General features: G+C 38.2%; 1 protein-coding gene across 1 annotated transcript in view; it reads right to left on the minus strand.

The window, feature by feature from the left end:
* Positions 1-1,296: 1,296 nt before the first annotated feature.
* Positions 1,297-21,058, minus strand: part of TASOR (transcription activation suppressor) — a 34,744-nt gene continuing 14,982 nt past the window's right edge. Inside the window, 15 exon segments of the mRNA XM_029996226.2 lie at positions 1,297-2,432; positions 3,082-3,240; positions 3,327-3,505; positions 3,678-3,786; positions 4,460-4,619; positions 5,216-5,338; positions 6,073-7,016; positions 12,266-12,410; positions 14,913-15,355; positions 17,106-17,822; positions 19,462-19,536; positions 19,681-19,753; positions 19,989-20,092; positions 20,207-20,310; positions 20,753-20,858. Coding sequence (XP_029852086.1) covers positions 1,870-2,432; positions 3,082-3,240; positions 3,327-3,505; positions 3,678-3,786; positions 4,460-4,619; positions 5,216-5,338; positions 6,073-7,016; positions 12,266-12,410; positions 14,913-15,355; positions 17,106-17,822; positions 19,462-19,536; positions 19,681-19,753; positions 19,989-20,092; positions 20,207-20,310; positions 20,753-20,858 — 4,004 coding nt within the window. The 3' untranslated portion in view covers positions 1,297-1,869.

The raw sequence follows: 21,058 nt of genomic DNA on the forward strand, positions 1-21,058 counted from the left end.
TCAGTTTAAGGAAGTTTTCTTATAAACAAGGTCCTGAACAGATCAGTATTAAATGTTTACTTCAGATTCATTTACTTTTAGTCTTCAAAAGATAGGATAATCTGGAGTAAAACTTTCTCTCTAGACCTCTGCAGAAGATGCATAACCTGAATTCATGTTAGTTGTTCTGTGATACAACGTGATAAATGTCACAGAACATCCAAACTGAGACTCCTCTCAGCAGTGACTGTTCTAAACGTAACCTGAAGGTATCTTACAGCAGTAGCGAACAGTCCTCTCCTTTGTCTGCCAAGTCAGGCAGTAGGCAAGAATCTGCACTTGATGTCGTAGGTGGTAGAACAGTTCTTCACAAAATCCATTAAGGTTTATTGATACAAGGGAGTTGGGGGTTTTTGAGGAGAAAAAAAAAAAAAAAATTATTTATTTGCCATGTTTGAGGGGGGAGAGGAGAAGGTAACAACTGCTACATGAGTCTAGTACTGGTTTGTTCTTAATTTAAACAAATAAATGAAAGAACTGTTAACAGAAAGAAAGGCATTCCACTTTAGGGAAAAGACTTAGGTTTCTTTTTTAAAAGCTGTCCTTTTTTAACCAATGATACTTGTCCCAACTACTTTTGTGAGTTTAGGGTGACGTAGTTTCAAACACTGTCATCTGGTACTAAACAGCACATCCTACATAAAAGCACTAAAATCAAATTACAAACAGGAAAAAATACTCCAAACGGATGACTTCGGACAACTTGAAGACAAGAGCAGTAGATGGGTGAGTCAGGAGTATTAGTATATGCAAAATCAGCAATGTAATAACAAGGGTAGTTTTGAGACTCCACAGCTATTTAATATCAGCTGCTGTTTTCCAGAATCCTGAGTCAGAAGATGTACAAAATGAGCCAATTAAGAGAGAATCACTGGGGAAAAGGAAGTTTATAACTCAGCAGATGTGAAATTAAAAAGGACAAGATTGAGAAACAGACCAAACTCTATACTTGTGACAATGCTAGTTTAAAAAAAAAAAAAAAAAAAAAAGGCAAGGATCAGTAATCATTATGCTGAAGTGGGAGAGGACTGAGGTTTTTCTAATGCAAATTGAACTACCACAGTTGTTAAAACTAGGTTTGTCCTCTCATTACGGTAATTACAATGGCAAGATAAAAGTTAAGATCACTCCAATGGTACTATAATAAGCACAGAGTATCAAAATTAGATGCAACGATAATTGCTATTCATGAAATAAAGTTTGGGTATGTTTCTCATGTACTTTGAAAACAATATAAAAACCACAGACAATGCAATGTGTTAGCAAGTCCCTTGTGCATTAAGAGTTTATTTTATTTTTGTAATGGAACTGCACCATTGGTTACTCTAATTGAGGTATTTAGCCAAAATCCAGTATATAGTCATTAAAATAACTACACTGCCTTATAGCTATGTAAAAACATTTGTACAAAATTTGTGTCAAATGTCAAATAAATACATAAATTTTGATATTTATGTAAAGAAAAGTGATTTGGATACTCTTACAGTTAAAAACAAACCTCGCTGTTTCACATATTTTAGGCAAACATTCAGTTTTACATTAAAACAGACCTCAAACTGAAGCCCAGGTACAGGTCAAATACAAATGTAGAAACTTAAAAGTGCCAACAAACAAGATAATTCAAGTACAGTAAATGTTAAAAAATATATATATTTATTTCAATTTTCAGATGGTTCCAACAGGTACAGGCCATCAGGATTTAAATAAGACAAGAAAACATTCGAGATAAAGGACAAGAAACATTTTGTTCCAGAATAAAATAGAAATTGTTAATCCACCATTTTAGAAACAGAAAAGTCCACAGCAACTTATAAAAAGAGACTTACGAGTTTATTTCTGTTTTGAATATGGCCTGGAAGAATCACAATTTATATCCCAACCACCAGGCGATGATGACTTTTCTGTATCCATGCTCTGACTGTAAGCAGATAGAAAATAATTGCCCCCTTCTTGGTTTTGACTTGCAGAAGAAATTGGGTATGTTGTTCGCAGAAAAGTCTGATGAGTGAGTACATTAAAGTGACTGAACTGATGGGACATGTTTAGTTGTCTGCTATAAACTGGGAAGTTATTGAAAGGAGCTTGTTCAGCTGAATTGTGTTTTTCTCCTTCAGCAGTGCACATTGTAGAAACTGGAGTAATTGGTTGTATCTCTTCCAAGCCAATTTTAGAAGTCTTTTCCATCAAGCCAATTTGTGCTTCAGGAGATAACTCTGTAACTGATACGCCGCTTTCTTTTGTATCTACTCCATGTGAGCCCTTGGCCTCTGCCTGCAAATCTTCCAAATGAGTATCATAGTTAGAAGCATCATTGCAGATTTCTATTTGTGATGTTTCATCCCCTGAATCCAGAGACATGTCCTCCTCATCCTTTTCATCGTTTTCTACAAGAACTACATTAAAAAAAAGAAAGTGCTATTCTATTGAAATACAGACTTTTGTTAGAAAAGCTATACACTACTCAGAGTGTTATGCTTCAGGTCTGCGAGTCCAATTATCACTGAAGTCTTGGTCTTCTGCCACTCCTGTTCACTTGCTCAACACACACACTTAACCCACTCTGTGAGTGTCCAGTTATTCCAATGCTAAAAGCTTCTGCGCACCGTGTTCATGTTTAGCATTGGGAAATCCCAACTCCAAAGGGGTTAGTGTTAAAACAGCATCTAAAGTTATATAGTAGGTGACTGTTTGATCAGACAATTAAAGGAGTACAATTACTGACATCTCAGTCCTTTTATTACGGTTTCTAAAAGCTATCATTACGTTTATCCTTCTCCTGAAAACAGACGGCTACCCCACTTGGCATATGTCTACTTTCTTGAATACCATGTTAGCCTATAATTCCATATTTCAGATCTCCTTTGGGGCTCCATCCCAGCTGCTTTTCCCCTCATCATTTAAAATGGAAAAAGAACACCATGAGAGTTGGGTTTTCCTTCCCATTTGTAGTGTTCACTTACAAGAGTAAAGGCACGCCATCTCAAGGACCTCCACCCCACACACCTAATTAGGTAAAGAAAATATAAGTGTGTTTAATATTACCTGATTGTCTTTTGTGAGCATCAGAGGGAGGAAGGCTGTTCTCTTCAGTAACCGAGTTGTGATACCCAACGAGACTTTTAAAATTTTGCATAAAGTCATCAACAGTAGCAACGACTATTCCATTATCAACATAATTTGAAAGTGTTTTGAGATTCTTTTCTAAACACATAAAAGGAGATTTTGTATTAATATTTAGCACCTATTATCAAAAGAGGGTGAGAAGTATTTGTAAATTTTGGGTTTACCTGTTAAGAAGATAACATGTCTCTGTTGTATGTTTTGAGCCTGAAGCCTGATAAGACAGTCTAATTCTGGAGCATTTCGAATTTGAGAATCACAATTATGGTAAGACAAAATCTCAACCAAGTGCTTCTTTTGGTAGGTATTCAGAAGCGTCAGCAGACTCAGGGCATTAGCATTCATTCTATAATGGGCAAAAATGATGCAGTATTAGAAAGATACTTGATTTAAGGTCAGTCTAAATTTAAAATTAAGTCAGAAGACAAACATAAGAGTAAGTTGTACTCAATTGGAGTTTGGAGAGCATAATTAAAGCTGAAGCGTTTTAACAACTGGTATTGAAGAACGCTACTTACCTCCCCAGCTCTTTAAGTTTTTTTTGTATTTTGCAGTGGACTTTCCACTGCCATTTCCCATCTGGGGTATTGAGATCCTCCAGAAACTTTAAGAACTGTTTCAGTTTATCTGTTTTGGAGATATTGAATAGAAGTTAAATTTTGTGGTATGCAAACTGAAAATACTGCTTCAGTATAACACATAAAACTTCTTTGTTTTCATCAAGGCACAGTTACACAACTATGAACATTAGCCTAGTACTTGAGGTTTTCTTCCTAGCAGATTAGCCAAGAACAATATTCCAAAACTGAGCTGCTTTTTTGTAGGTCAGATGCCTAACAGTGGTATCTGCTTATGTAAAAGCTGAATTCAGTCGTAACTGGTCTGCCTTGCTAAAATACCTATTTAAAAAACTGGTAACTTCGTTAACTATTCAATTACAAATAAAGAAAAAGTGAAAAAATGTAGCTTTTCAGTATTTTTTTTCTAGTGTATTTGTGGATTGAGTAATAAGGAATGAAAGGTTCCATACACATAACTACACAATCTAACATGAACTCAGAAAGACAGGATCTCCAAGTTCACATGTTCCCCAGAAAGATGTTCTCCAAAAAGGCCACTGAGGCAAGAGAGAGACTGAGTAAGCTGAAGGTCTGCAAAAAAACTCACAAAAATGAGATAGAAGACTTGAAAATTACAAGACTTGATTCTTCACTGCGCTGAGTGTGGCATCTCTCTCATATACTACAATGTTAGGCTTTTTTCGTCTGTGTTTTAAAGCTTCAGAAAGCGTCACACTTACCTGTAGTGATGGACTCTGAATTAAGGACCGATTCATCTGACACAACAAAACCACCAGACACAAACAGTTCATTGTAAGTGTGATTTTTCACATCATCCAAACTATCGACACCCGCAAAGCTGACACAAGAAAGCCTCTTCAAAGTTACTAAGCCAGGTATCTGTTTAAAAATGTTATAAATCAGAGATTGGTATACCAAAGATCACACCAAAAAAAAAAAAAAAAAAGCCAAACAAAAAACCCTACAGAACTTTACTAATACCAAATACCAAACTTCAAAGCACATTTTCAAAGAATTATTACTTTTTTCTCTTGCTTTGGGAGGTGCTCTCTCAAAAACATTACAGGAACGAGGCAATGGAAGTTGAGCACTTGGAGTAATTTTACTTTCTGTCCAGCACAGGTTCATATACCACAGCTGTCAGGAATACCTAAGGTAATCTGACAGCTGCCTTCACTTGCCATTAGAGCATCACAGAACTAGAAGCAGAACTACTCAGGCCTCTGTACAACTTTACAACTACTAAGAATAAATATGCATTAGTGCGTATGTGAAGGTGGAAGAAGTTACAGGTAGATGATGGAACAAGACTAGGTATTTACCACAAGCATTTTTGTTTCTTCAAATGGCAGCTAAAGACAGGACATTGTTGAAATGCTATGTCGTTATGAGAAGGTAGCCTTGCTCAAAATGAGCTCATCTCGCTCTGTTTTAACAATAGCTTTCTATAGTACACATTTACTTCTGTGAAATACCTTATGGATGAGGTTGGCGATGTCTTCATTTTGGATAATTATCAACAGTTTATCTAGAGCAGCTCTTCTTTTAAGGAACTGTTCTGGATGGCACTCCGTATTGCCTAACTTTGTAAGGTATTCCTAACGCCACAGAAAGAGAAGATGAAGAAAAAGTGAATAGGTAGTTTGGCCGAAACAATCCCCACATGATGACCATGTCAAGTAAGTTTTCCACTCAAATCTCAGGGACTGGTTTCCTTGTCTTTCTGATACATTAATCAGAAGGATGCAACACAGGCTCTTTCAGCAAGTCAGTCATTCTTAGAGAATAGTACATAAATGGCCAACTGGCAGTCTATCAAAACTGCATCAGTTTTCAAATAAAGCCAAAAGTTTTTATTATTTCACTTCCAACTTTCATCTTACACATTTAAATACAAAACAACAGTAATCTCCAAAAGTTACCTGTATTATTAACTGGAGGGGAAGGGAAAAACAGAAAAACCAAACGGACACACATCGACTTTTCATAAGTTCTTCCTAAAAGGGTAAGCTATCACATTTTTGCCCTTGTTATCTTTTTTCCATAAGCCTACCCCCCCCCCGCAGTATTTTTAGAAAGAACCAAACTACAGCCTGTTCCGCTTTACAACTGTAAGAAAAAGACTTACATAAAAGCTAAATATAAGCAGCACCTCAGATATACCTCAGAAGCTCAAATGAGAAATGGGACAGGACAGCCTATTTTCACAATTCAACATTTTTTGAAACAAATTTCAGACTACCTCATGTTTGCAAGTCCAATTTTACACATTCTGATTTGAAAGGCACTCTATTCTATTTTAACACTATAGAGAGGTTGAACTGGAACATACCTTGATTTCTTTGCAGAGAATGCTTTCCTCCTCTTCATGAATATAAAATTTCACAGTGTTTTTCTGTACATCTTTAATAATTTTGACCAAACTGTTAAATACTTCAGGTTTTAACTGGCTTATAAAATCAGAAAGGGCTGGTTGTGTTGAAATGTTTAAGTTCTCTGGGGATTTCTGTGTCTTTTCTGGTGGCTCCATCAGATCACCACTGGAAGAGGTCTGATCAGATGTCAACATATCCTGTGTTTTAGCATTCACACGATCTATTTCCTCCTTCACTAAGGGTAAGCTTGACGAACGCTGCTCATTAGAATCCAGATCTTCCACCATGTTATTACACAGTGGCTCGTGTAACAACGCCGTGTTAGAGTCCCTGCAAACAGGTAGCGTGTCGGGTGGAGGATTCAGCGCAGCGTTACTAACCACTTCTGCCGATTCAGGACTAGCATGAATTGGCGGAGTATGCCTAATGCACGAAGATGACAAAATAACACTATTCAACTTCTCACTCAGTGTCTCTATATATTCTTGGACAGACACCTCTGATGCCTGTAAACATATGTATTCAGAAAGTCTCATTATCCTCTCTCGGGCAGAGAAGACTGGTGTGGACATACCACTAACATAAGCAATATTCTTTTGCTGCAAAATTTCTTGAATCTTTCTTGCAAAGAGATTATATTCTTCTAATAGTGTAGTCTCTATTACTGCACTAATGGAATGCTTAGTTGTAAAAGGGTGATCTGCTAGCCCACATTCATCTTCAAGTTTCTCCAGTTGTCTTGTATAAAGTCCATCTTCTGCTGTCCCCTTTTGTGTGTCTGAAAATGGAGAGTATGGAAACTGATAATCAGAACTTCTCTGTCTATTTATTACCCGGGGGTCATTAGGAAAGGCATCCTTTGGCGGTAAATACACCACTGCTTCTTCTGGTGATTTCAGACCTATATAGGGAGAGTTCATCATCACCATCTCGTGTTTGAAAGTCATACATAACTGATAGACTAAAACCTCCAAAACACAGTTTTAAAACAGCATTACTGTTGTGCCTCCCCCCGCCAATCAACTTAAATCCAAAGACTTGGATGTTACTGTCTGGCTGAGGTACAGAAGCACAGAAAATTTTATTGTTCTACCATCTTAGGAGCTTAATTATTAAGTCAAAGTTTGCTCAAAAAGCAGAACACAAGTAATTTTCCCAGAGATAACATCTGATTAAGCATAACAGGAACTGCCTTAATTACAAAAAAAAGATCAAATTAGAAATCAAGCAGGGTGACAATTTATTCAAATATTTTCATTTGCTACTAGGTTATAATCCTCAGACTTTCAAAAGGCTTATTTTAGCCACACACTACTGTGTGGAGTTAGACTGCAAATTGCCAGCTGCATGTCCAATCTCGCAATGAGGAACAGAAGGTTTTTTGCTTAAAAAGGTAGGACATAAGTCTTATGGTAATTACTGATACACAGATCAGTTACACTGCAAGGAGTACTGACAGCCTCCCATAATCCAAACCTCAGATCCTTTCTGCAGCACTCAGTTTCTTAACCATCCACATTCAAAACTATGGGTTTTTTTGTTTTTAAACCTAATTTAACACTTCTTTGCAGTTAATAATATATATACACAGATATTTCAGATACATACAAGTATTTCAGTATGTATCTGTTCCATAAATACTTCAAAGGAGGTTTTCTTTCTTGGTTTTGTTTGAGGTTTGTGGGGTTTTTTTAAGTGTTGTGTTATTGTTAAAGCTAATACAGTTGTACGCAGAAAACCAGATTTCTGGAACAGAAGCAATAACCAAAATAGTATAAACAGTTTCTAAAAGTTAGTGTTCTTTTGGAATGCAGTCATTTTTGTAGCCAGTTAAAAAAAGTTATATTCAGTCCCTAGTTTGATCATGTCCATCCAGATCTAAAAGGAAAACATCTGCCACTAACAGGATCCCTTTTTCAAGGTGACAGTATCACTTCACGGAGAAACCAGAAATGTGGTTCCATTTTTTTTCCTTATCAATTAAACTATATGTTCTTTCTTCATTCTTTAAAGCACATCCTTTGAGTCAACCCAAATTTCTAGTTTTCTTTAAAAGCACTAAATGCAGATATAAAATCAGGTTATTCCAATTAGTTCCATCCTATTGTATTTGAACATTTTTTCTGTTGCCCTATACCTTCAGTGTTGATCTACACCTTTTGCATATACAAGTATATTAATTTTAAAAGACCAAAATACAGGGTAAACTTAGTTTAAGCTCATTTGAGGTACAAGGTAGTTAAGAATATCATAGAATCATAGAATCATTTAGGTTGGAAAAGACCTTCAAGATCATCGAGTCCAACCACCATCCATGCTCACTAAACCATGTTATGGAGTACCTCGTCTACGCGCTTTTTTTAATACCTCCAGGGATGGTGACTCAACCACTTCCCTGGGCAGCCTATTCCAATGTCTGACAACCCTTTCAGTAAAGACATTTTTCCTAATATCCAGTCTAAACCTCCCCTGGCGCAACCTGAGGCCATTTCCTCTCATCCTATCACAAGTTACTTGATAGAAGAGACCAGCACCCACCTCGCTACAACCCGCCTTCAGGCAGTTGTAGAGAGCGATAAGGTCTCCCCTCAGCCTCCTCTTCTCCAGACTAAACAACCCCAGTTCCCTCAGCCGCTCCTCATAAGACTTGTGCTCCAGGCCCCTCACCAACTCGGTTGCCCTTCTCTGGACACGCTCCAGCACCTCCATGTCTTTCCTGTAGTGAGAGGGGCAAAACTGAACACAGGACTCGAGGTGCAGCCTCACCAGTGCCGAATACAGGGGAACAATCGCCTCCCTGCTCCTGCTGGCCACACTATTTCTGACACAGGCCAGGATGCCGTTGGCCTTCTGGGCCACCTGAGCACACTGCTGGCTCATATCCAGCCGGCTGTCGACCAGCACCCCCAGGTCTTTCTCTGCCAGGCAGCTTTCCAGCCACTCTTCCCCAGGCCCATAGCGCTGCATGGGGTTGCCGTGACCGAAGTGCAGGACCCGGCACTTGGCCTTGTTGAACTTCATACGACTGGCCTCGGCCCATCGATCCAGCCTGTCCAGATCTCTCTGTAGAGCCTCCCTACCCTCAAGCAGATCGACCCTGCCTCCCAACTTGGTGTCATCTGCAAACTTGCTGAGGGTGCACTCAATCCCCTCATCCAAATCATTGACAAAGATATTAAACAGAATGGGGCCCAACATCGAGCCCTGGGGAACACCACTTGTGACCCGCTGCCAACTGGATTTCACCCCATTCACCACTACCCTCTGGGCTCGTCCGTCCAGCCAGTTTTTCACCCAGCGAAGAGTACACTTGTCTAAGCCATGAGCCGCCAGCTTCTCAAGGAGTATGCCATGAGAGACAGTGTCAAGGGCCTTGCTGAAGTCCAGGTAGACAACATCCACAGCCCTTCCCTCATCCAGTAGGTGGGTCACCTGGTCATAGAAGGAGATCTGGTTGGTCAAGCAGGACCTGCCTTTCATAAACCCATGCTGACTGGGCCTGATCCCCTGCTTGTCCTGGACTTGCCATGTGAGTTCTCTCAAGACCAGCTGTTCCATAATCTTCCCCAGTACCAAGGTCAGGCTGACAGGCCTGTAGTTCCCCAGATCCTCCCTCTGACCCTTCTTGCAAATGGAAAAAAACAAGAGATTGCTAATTTGCCTTCCTGCAACTGTACAGAGATGAAAAAGAAAGACTGATGTTCTCTGAATTCCTTTCTATAGCTACCTTGCTACAAAAAAGAGAGACATGGAGAAGCCACCAGATTTGGAAAGCAATCAGTTTCAGAAAAGAACAAAGCTTCCTTTAAATTATATTACTGAAATGATCTTAATTCCCCAGAATAAAAATTCAAAGCTGTCTAGAAGATACTTGTCAGGGTTTAAGCCCAGCCAGCAACTAGGTACCACGCAGCCGCTCGCTCAGTCCGCCACCCGCCCCTGCAGTGGTATGGGGAAGAGAATCGGAAACAAAAGGAAAACTCATGGGTTGACATAAGAACAATTTAATAACTAAAGTAAAATAAAATGTAATACTAACAATAATAACAATTAAAATAATAATAATAAAAAAATAAAAATTGTAATGAAAAGGAATATAATAAAATAAAATTAAAAAAGAAAGAAAAAATAAAACCCAAGAAAAAAAAACAAGTGATGCACAGTGCAATTGCTCACCACCCGCTGACCGATGCCCAAGCTGTGATCCACGCCTCCCAGCCAACTCCCCCCCAGTTTATATACTGAGCATGACGTTCTATGGTATGGAATATCCCTTTGGCTAGTTCGGGTCAGCTGTCTTGGCCATGCTCCCTCCCAGCTTCTTGTGCACGTGCTTGCTGGCAGAGCATGGGAAACCAAAAAATCCTTAACTTAGGATAAGCGCTACTTAGCAACAACTAAAACATCAATGTGTTACCAACATTATTCTCACACTAAATCCAAAACACACTATACTGTAAGAAGAAACTTAACTTTATCCCCACTGAAACCAGGACAATACTATACAGGAAGATATGCCCAGTAAAAATCAAGTGCCAGTAACCCAAAACATTAAAGGCTCTTTTGACTGTCCTACAGCCTTCTTGATGTACTTCAATAAAGTGAGTCCACTTGCTGAATACAGCGTATTACTGATCTAATTTTCTGATGAAAATTCAATACAAGGTGAGAATACGAGCTGCTCAGTAGGTCAGGGGTAATGACATATGCAACCTGTCCCACCCACTCTTCTGACCTGTTTGTTTATCTTCATGTTTTTACAGTTGATCCTCTTAAAGAGTTCCTGCCCTTCCTGAGGGGCAGCAGCAGTTAGCATTTGTAGTTTCTTGGTATTTATATAGCACCTTTTACATGATCATATTGCAGAGCTAGTCAATACTTATTGCAGCAAGAGCTAATTTGAATAACTGACCTCGTAGGCACTTAAGAAATCCAGTGATGCTGAAGACAATCTCTTTCATCTCTAGAGAACAGCACTTCTCCCTCTCAGAAGACTTCAGAGAAATTTTTTTCTAGTAAGATTTGTAGTCTCACAGATGACTGTGCAACATGTCAGTCAATTGACAAACGCTTGCATGAATTCCCACATCCAGTGTCTATCATGTATTACAGTTTTTAGATGCTTAATCATCCACTTAACTAGTTATCTCAGCAACCATATCCTCATCTATATGCACAGTGGCCATTTCCTCCAGGAGTAAAAGAAATAATGTCCTATCTAAACAACTTTACAGTCTCCATACTCCATAACTTAGCAAAATATCAGAACAGATTTTTGATGTTTGGCCCCTAAGGTGCAGAAAACGTTATCCAGAATTACCCCGTCATTTTGTTGAAAGGCCTATGAATACTGTGAAGGAAAACCTGTTTCCCCTGCCCTCCTTCCTTCTCAGCCAAACAAACAAAAAAGAGCTGCTGAACTACACAACTGGATGGGTATCAGAAGTGTCCAAGAGACAGATTCCATCATTCCTGGAACATAATCATAAATCACTAAGTTTTTAATCAGAGAATGCAGTTAAATTCTATCTGGATTGAGACATAAGACAACTGGATTTGCAGCCTTGAATTTAGAGCTCTTGATGACTATTCCTACAGCCCAGCTTCCACATCGTTTAAATCCATGCTTTTATGCTCTCCCAAGACCTGACACTGTTGACTTATCAAGTAGCAGAACAAGAAGCTTCTTCTGTAAGATTATTTAAGATTTAAATGCTTAGATAAAGACAAAGACTTTAAAGCACTTCCAGTGGAAGAGCTTGATGCAGTAAGAAGTAGACTACTTTTTATAAGAACACATTTTTCATTACTTTTCTGGATTACTAGTTGGAATTATCCGTCTGTCCAATCTTTCAGCAGAACCTAGCAAGTTCAAACACTGAATTCAAACCAGTTATGTACCTTGCCAGATAAATACTCAAGCATTCGTATTTCTAAATTATGTCAGTGTGTATCCAAAGCAATATGCTCCACCAATATCTGTTTTCATCCAGCAGATTTCTGTATTAATCAAATGTAACAACCGCGTAGGCTATATATATGCTTGTGTACCAACATGTGACCCAAGAATGGGATATATGAAAGATACAAACCTTTAGAACATGTTTTCATTCACTATTTGTAGCACCATAAGAGTTAAACCCATCTTACCTGTAATTGGAATAAGTTTCCAGTGCATTCCAACTTCTCCTATGTTATCTGAATTGGAACGTTGCCTGCGATAAACATGTTCTATAGGTGTACTAGGACAGGGAGTGTAGTCTTCAAAACTACTTACACTTCCAGTGCTTGCTCCCTAAAAAACAATAAAAAATTCTCAGCTCAAAACTTTTTTTTTTTTTTTTTTGGTAGCTATTAAGCTTTTACATTCTGAACAGCTGACAGTAAAAATGCACCTGAGTTCACCAGCATATTGGCAATTTTTCTGTCAATCAAGTCAAGTCAAACTTGGAAATGTTTACATGAGGTACTTATATATTTCATTTACCTGTTTGATAATTTCTGAGGCAGATATCTTTGCTGATGGTCTATCATTAAGTAAATAAGGCAGTCCTGAGCACATGCCTTAGAGTACAGAAGCTAGGTGGGGCAGGGAAGAAAGGAGGCAGAGGAGAAAAAAGTTGGGAAAACCATCTGCTCCTTAGCCTTTTTCAGGCTGTTTTCTTGATAGCTGACTAAAGCCATGAGAAGTTGGCATTACTGAGGAGCTGCCTGCAACTTGTATTAAGCCCTTGAACAATCCAATTTCATCTCACATTCCAGACAGTTCGAAGCAAAACAGCACAGAAATTACAGGTAGGACAAACACTTTCCTGCTTCGTGACTTGGAAACTGGGCTTTGTGTAGAAGTATCAATAACAGAGATCATAGAACAACCACTCTGTAGAGTAATGTGATCGAGCAAGCAGTTGGGGCACTCTGAACCCTAAGCACAAGAGCCTTCTTCAGAGGGTGTTCTGCCAGTTATATGCTGTCATGAAAAGCATGCATGGAACACGTATACACCATTGCACCAAGAGGGCACACAAAGAAAGCCAGGCATGCGTTTAAGCGCTCAGAATTTTTCAACTCTGCTCCTGCCAAAACTAAATAAAGCCAACTCCCCAACCATCTTTAAAATCCATAGAGCATTTCAGACTTGCCACTAAATACATTTCTTAACGCTTTCTCACTCAGACACTGCTAAAGGGACAGAAACAAGCCCACCATCTTTTCTGCAGTACAAGACCAAAAGACGAGGATTGCAGAATCCTCAGTTGTGCACACAAGTGAGGAGCGTCTTCCTGCCCTGTGAAATGCTTGCTACTATTAAGTAGGAGAGAGAATAGACTCTGAAGAGGCTGGACCAAGACCAGTTCCCAAAACTGGAGCAGTAACTACAATTAGAGCAAAAGGATGCTTGATGGTTGTAAAGCAGTAAGAATCACGTTACTAACCCTGACGTATTGTCACTAGAAAAGGTCGCTAATTCACACACAGAAGCAGTCAGCTGAGGTAAGCTGTTGCCATTGGAGTTTTTTTGCTTGTTTGTAAGATAACAGTCTAGAACCTCTGAAGCATATTTAGTTTCCAAACACAACCAACTTAGTTTTGCCAATCTGTTATATCAAGACAAAAGAGACAGCTACCATTAAAAGGAAACAGCTCTCATTCTGCTTCTCTAGAGTAACTATTGATCACTTGTGAATAAACATTCTTGTTTAAGATACCTCCAACCAACTCTAAATATCAAACACAGATTGCAATTTGACTTCTTTCGCTTTCTTGCTGCTTATGACAAGAAAGCAACAGGCCAAAAAAAAGTCTTGAAATTATACAGCCTACAACTGATACATTTATTTTTGGTCTGCATTTGGGGGGAGAAGAGGGAAGAATTCTGGGTGCATAAGCTTTGAGAGAGATTGTCTCAACTTAGATCAGGGAGGAGCCCAGTCAAAAAAAGGCTCCTTTCTGTGCCCGAGATGGAATTTCATAGTGATGACAAGTTGTCATATCCAAACCACCTATCAGGCCTATAAGGTTAAAGACTAAAATAGTACACGATCATTAACGGCCTGCCCTGCAAACTCTCCTGAGACAGAGTCCATATGGAACAGCAACTATTGCCTTATAACCTACTTTTGGGAAGAGTAACAGCTAGGCAATAATTATGATGAGGAACTCTCAAATCTCTCCTTACTGTGTTTTAGGTTCAGCAAACCTCAATACCCTAGCTACATCAAGAATCACCCCCGAAGGAGAAAGAAGATGGAAGGCAGTATGCAAGCTGTTACAGTATATAACTTATCACTTATTCCATGCAACAACTTCACAGATCACTAAAAAAACCCACCGCCATAAGCAAGGTGAGAGCCAGAATAGAGTATCTTTTTCCTACAAGAGATAGAAGACAACTGCAAGGCTTTGGTCTCAGCAAACATGAAGAAACACCATCATATACAGCACTTGGCAACAGAATGACAAAGTTTTGCTGCCTATTGCTGGCACAGCTGTGTATGATACCTACTGTAATGCTAATGAGGAAGACTGACCATGGTTGCTTTCCATCTTTCAGGTATTCTTAATTATAATTTTATTACAGAAAGAGTAGACATAAAGAAACAGGAACATGTATCTTAGAGTTAAGAAAATTGCCACATACACTCCTACCAAACAGAAAAGCTTCTTCACAGACAAGTTAGTGCTTATCTATGTTTACCTATGTAAAAAAATAGAATGTTTTTTCATTCAGTCTCATAATATTTATGAAAATAGTATACTCATTATCAGCATCTATGTACATGGCAGTTTCACTTACTTTTATACGTAGCGTGTGTTCAAGGCCTACTTCATTGGCTGAAAGCCGTAGATCAACATCAACAGGATAGGGTAAGCACGCTGCATCAGTTTCCAGTATCCCTGGGCTCTGTGGGTCCTTAAAGTTAACATGTTCAGCCTGAGCAGTATTAGGAAGCTCATGATCATCTTTGTCCTGTGCTGGAATGGATTCATATTCATATTTTTGTCTCATATCCTCTTCAATTTCATCAGTGCTTAATCCTAAAGCTTGATATACAGACCGTGCCAACGATGAATCCAAGTGTCCTGCACTAGCTAGTGATTCTAAAAGCAGTTTAATGAGGCCATGTGTGTCAGTAACAGCAGGGTCGGATACGTCTTGCTGCCTCAAGTCTGTATCATGTCCACCAAGACCAGTATTAATTGAGAAAACAGAGTGTGGCGAATCCGAGGTTCTGCCCCCTTAGAGTAGGGGGAGGAGGGGAAAAGTAATCCATTACTAAATTTTAAAATAAAAGCAAAACCAGACCCCCCCCAAACACCTGCCACATACCCACAGTCTCACTCTTTAGCATCAATTCATAAAATACACATACATTTACTTTCTTAACAAAAATTTTTAAACAGGTAGATGTTGATAAAAGGGCAGTTTCTAAAACTAAGAGTCTTCCCCAGATAAATAATTACATTTTTTTACCACACTATTTTAGGTTTTAATAGAAGTCACATACTATAATCTATGTATTTTATGGAAACCTTATAAAATTCTCCATTACTTGTTGAGAGAAAAAGATAATTTGAGCAAAATATTTACTTCTCTCCATCCTATCACTGTTGCTCCAGAAGCTGACGAGTATCTTAATGCTTAACCTTGTAAGTTATCTAAGTGCAAATCTAAAACTTCACCATGCCTATTTATACTAAACATAACTTTAGAACAGGGTTATTATTCTTCTACTAATTCCGTTGAATGAGTAAATACCATAGGTATTTATTCATCTTGGGAAGAGAGAGGCCAAGGAACTACTATAAGTATCTGATGAACCCTTAACTCATTTATCATATATGGAAATACGGAATTGTTTAAGTGCTGTTTGACTAATAAAAACCTAATCATGTTTACTTAAGCTCACAATATTTTAGGTAAGATTTTTTGCAGGACAAACAAGTTACTTTTAGGGTTATATAAAAACATGGAATTCAAACCATAGATAGACGTTGCTGTTTTGGTACCCCTGAAAGAGTTAAGTCAAAATTTAGTTTTAAACAGATACCGTTCTGATTACAGCCAGGTAGAAATGCATTCACATATTTTACATTAATAATCAATGTAAAAAGACCCTGACGGTTCACAGACTTCCAAGCAGGAATCCCAAGATCTAGCATGTAGCCTACACTGTCTCCTTCATCCGCACTTGCCAGTATCTTTTGTCCCTCTCAAAAGGGAAACTTACTCCTAAGATCAGCCACTTCATCTTCCAAAGTGATTCCTGTACACATGAGAATGACAGGTATTTGATGTAAATCCCCCTCTTCTTTGTGCCACCCTTCTCCCCCATTTTTCCCCCTTCTGAAGGAAGCCTGTATCATTGCCTTGAGAAAAGGGTCAGGGAAACAGAAATCAAGGCGGAGGTTTTGGCAGATCTTAAGTATCTGACTTGGTTTGAGTGGTAGATGATTTTATGTACAGGATAATTCTATCTTAATACTATTAGGTTGTTTCCTTTGTCCCACTCCACACATTACTGGCTATTTCAAAACTCAACTGTGCTCATGCTTAGAAGTTTAATTCTCCCCTTACAATCTAAATTTATTAGGTATTATATAGGGTATTGAAGCCATAAAGAATTACAGCAATGCCTAAGGTCAAACTCTGCAAAAGTCATTACGGTATCAAGTCTGCTTAGTCTCTGTATTAGAAAGTCCTTGGACAGTTCTACAGCTAAGCAAACTCTTTCAAAGTCTGCCTTCTTTCCAAAGAGGCTGAACAAAATCAGGTTCCCTGACAACTAACTTGTCTCCCAGAAAGAGGCAACCTACATAAAAATGAACGTAACCTCTATTGATAGATCTCAGGCCAATGTTTAAATGAACCACCATGCATTAAAATATCCACAGCATGCAAAAAATATTCAATCTACAAAGATTAAATATTAAGTATGCTTTGATCTACAATTGTTTAAAGAGGAACTCTAAACAAAGACTTTCTTACCTTCATACTGGCAACTATTCTCTGAAGATTCATTAATTTTTAAGTATTTCCGCAAATTTTCAGACTGTTTTTCCAGCTTCCTCTTCAGACCACTTTTACTTCTGAGGTCTTCAGAATCAGAATCTCCACCTACATTTTTTTTCCTACACTGGATTAAGTTAATAAGTTCTTTGAGTCGATCGGGATCATAATCTCCAGAGTGAGGCAGTTTTCGCTTGGCAGCAGTGGCTTCATATTTTGCACGAATTCTTTTCCCGCTTTTTGCATTGGCAAAATTGCAGTCTTCTTCTGTGGCTTCATAATCTGAGATGGGACTGAACTGTTGAAATTTCCGATTTCCCGCCATCAGTTCCTTAGCTCTAGAAACAGGTAGTTGATATCCCTCACAACCAAAAATATAGTTTTGCAAGGAGCCATCAATATGAGATTTATTTTTTGGAGCAGAATAAAGAAATTTCTTGTCATCCAGCCGTGATTCATACCGATATAATATAAATTCTCTATATTTTCCAGGGCCACTACAGCATCTTTTCAAATACTCATTTATATACTTTTCCACAACAGCATTGAAATCTGCAGTAGTGTCTTTACGAGACTGGATTAAAGCAAAATGTAGAGACTGAATAAACTTTGTGAACTCTGGAATGATTTCCTGATTTTCGTGCAAAACCATGGTAGTTGAATTTTTCTGTGTTCCAGATGGAACACTTTTTTGTGCTGCCATAGGAGTAAAAGGAATTCACAATTAAAATCAAATCATAAAGCTATAAATAAATGATGACTAGTTAGCAATATTCTGTATTATACATACTTAGTGAAACACGGTTAGGAATTACCGTGGAGAAATAAAACCAAAAGCCAGGAAAGTAATTTTTTTGCAAGGTAACCAGCTTTAAAGCCTACTTAAAAGTCAATCTACGCACAGGCATGATGAACTGCTCGTTTTCGTAATTTTGTGGTAACCTGTATCCTAGATACACATATCATTTCCAATTCAAACCACTTTATTCAGCCTTTTAGAAGAAAGCCACTTCAAAGGCTTACCAAGATTTACTAAGAAGCAGCCTAACAGCTCCCTGCAAGAAACTGGGGAAGCATTACTCCTTCCTATGCAGTCCCAATGCATTCATTGTGCTGCTTCTAAGCTCACTGGACCCTTATAAAATGATTCAGCTTAGTAACCCAGCAGAAGCCTATACAGTTTTTTCCATTCCTTTGCAAAGCAATATAACTCACTAAATCAAAGAGATGCAATAGGACTATGTGCCAAGAGCAGGATTTCCCTGTCCTGGGAAGCTATTAGATCCTTTTACCACATCCTTGAAACAGCAGCTCAAGGAAGCCCTAAGTTATATCCTTTTTTAATTTATTCACAATTTTCCTCCCCTTCCAATCACAGACTGAAACTTTTCTCCATTCAACCATTTAAGCACCCTGAAGACTCAAACCAGTCATTAACCTTGTGTTTGACAGAAACTGGAGCTTACAAGTCTTTGAAATGTCACAGCAGCAAGAACTGGAGTATTTTTAAGAAACTGGCATGCACACACTTAAAATGTCATCTTGTATCTCCTCTTACCCAATCTATAACTGATTGAATTTTCACAATTGTTACTTAACAAGAAAAGGGTTTACTAAAATAAGAAATATAGAGACAAGAATCTAGGAAGCTGCCAAGACTTCAGACAAGAACTTCTTTGTAAAAGTGAAATGCCTGGAAAGAGCTATGTTTTGACGGTATCACTTCAAACTCACAGCAGGCCAAAAAGGACTGCATTCTGCTGCTAGTACTACTTATTGCAAATTTCAACTGTAAAAGATTAACTTTAAAGTCTCATCCCAAAGCATTAAAGTTCTACTAAAGCCAAGTCATTTCAGACATCTTTTGTTAGTCGGTTGTATCAATATGTTCTTTGCTGATTTACTCAGTTTTTGGTGTACATCCCAATGAAAAAAAAAAAAAAACAATTACAGGTACATTGAAGACTTTCAGATGTTTTGTCCTTAATGTTTTGACAGTTAAAGAAAGCCCTCAAACCTCTGAAGTGCAATGTTATTAGTAATGCATAGATCTCTTGGAATACTGATGCTCAGTTCTACTAAAATATACAATCAAGAAATCTGACCAAAGTTTTACTTTCTCAAATATGAACAAACAAAGCCAAAATGTGTAGCGTGATAAGTACTTCCGTGAAGAAATAAACACTTTTTGAACAGTATCACCATGACCATAACCAATGCAATCTGTTACTCCTAGTTTACACTGACAGGCTGTAACACTACAAAGTCTTCAACAGAATATAAACTACATTTAAATAAGGATGTACACAACACTCTCAACAGCGAACAAACTTACTTGAGCTCATTACACCTCTAGGTTCTGGAAACAGAAACAGTGCATGTAGCATGCGGGGCCGTCCAGTTTGGTGGTCTAGAACACAAGAAAATAAAAATAGTTGAGGAGACCACCACTATGCTTCAAAAGACAATCTAGTACTCAAAAACCCATGCCCCAAAAACAAAAAAAACCAACCTGAAACCCAACTCAAAACCAAAAACCCCAGAGTATACATACCATAAGGGGACATCATTTGCCAAGGAGAAAGAAGAAAAAGAAATCCTCTGTCCAGAAGTGGTTTCACAAGAACCTGTTTTCAAGCAAAAAAGGTATACTGTTTCAAACAATCAGACATTTGCTCACTATGAATACTCTTACTGTGCATAAGCTAAATTCCATCATGGGTAGAAAAATTCCCTGATACAATACTTAAGAATATGCCAGCTAAGGAATTCCAGCGAGATCGTGGATCTTGTAGTACGCTTCAATTACTACTTCGTAAAATTATCTTTAAAAACAGAAATAGTCAAATCTGTTGCACTCACAAGTTTCTCTTTCTCTAGTTTTTGAAGTAAACCCTCCAAGTGGCTACCAGAACGGGACTTCTCCACAACTTCATAAAGGCTACAGTACATGCCGTTCTTCAACACTGACATGATACAAGGGTAGAAAGAGAAGGTAAGAAAAAAAAAACAAACAAAATTGTAATTCAGAAAAGTTTTCAAAATTCTGAATTTAAAAAAATTAAACTAGAACTATTTACCTTCTTTTGCTCCTACGTAAGTTTCTTTATAGAATAATGCTGGTGAAATTTTTTTCTTCAACTGATCAATGCTCACAACTTTTTCAACCTCAAGCTTCTCAGGACTGGAGATAAAGGGTGGGGTTAAGAAGAAAAACAATTAAAGACCTTTTTTTCCCCCCACAGTCCTACCCTCATTGACGAAATAAGAGCTATTAAATACTTGCTCTTAAAAATCAGTTCCCCGGACTATCTTGTGAGCCAGTAGTGTTTATTCTTGCAAAGGAGTGTGTGTCACTTCAAAGGAGAAAAACAAAAAAACAAAAAACCAAACCCACAACATAGCATCAAACAAAAAAGAGATGCTGACAGAGTTGTGTGCATGAACTAAAAGAAGGTCTGTCTGGACACACATGACTCAAGACTCTAGTTTGACATATTTAAAAGGATCTAGTCAATGTGTATTTTAGATTTTCATCTCAATATAGCCAAAATTCACCAGTCTCTTCTAGAAAGAGTTTTAACACAGCAATATTTTAAACTTATTCTTTAAATGGTTATACTCACAGCTTGCATGGAAGGAAAGGACGTGCTGCTGATTTCAAGGAAACGTGGCACAAAAGTTTGCCTTTATTCCAAAGCTGTCCCCTCCACAATGTATAGTTAGATTTATCTAAATTAAGAGGGAGAGAGAGGAAGTGAAGCCACTTGCTAGGTGGGACTGAAATAAAATGGCAGTAAAGAGGCTGCTGAATCTCCAAAAGCAGTTTTGGGAAAATTTCATACTCATACCAGACCTGACAATAGTATGTTAAATAAATTAAAAGGTAACAGAAAGGGTATTTACAATCCTATCTTGTTTTGTCCTGCTCT

This window comes from Aquila chrysaetos, chromosome 20 (assembly GCF_900496995.4).
Source record: "Aquila chrysaetos chrysaetos chromosome 20, bAquChr1.4, whole genome shotgun sequence".
Classification (NCBI taxonomy): Eukaryota; Metazoa; Chordata; class Aves; order Accipitriformes; family Accipitridae; genus Aquila; species Aquila chrysaetos.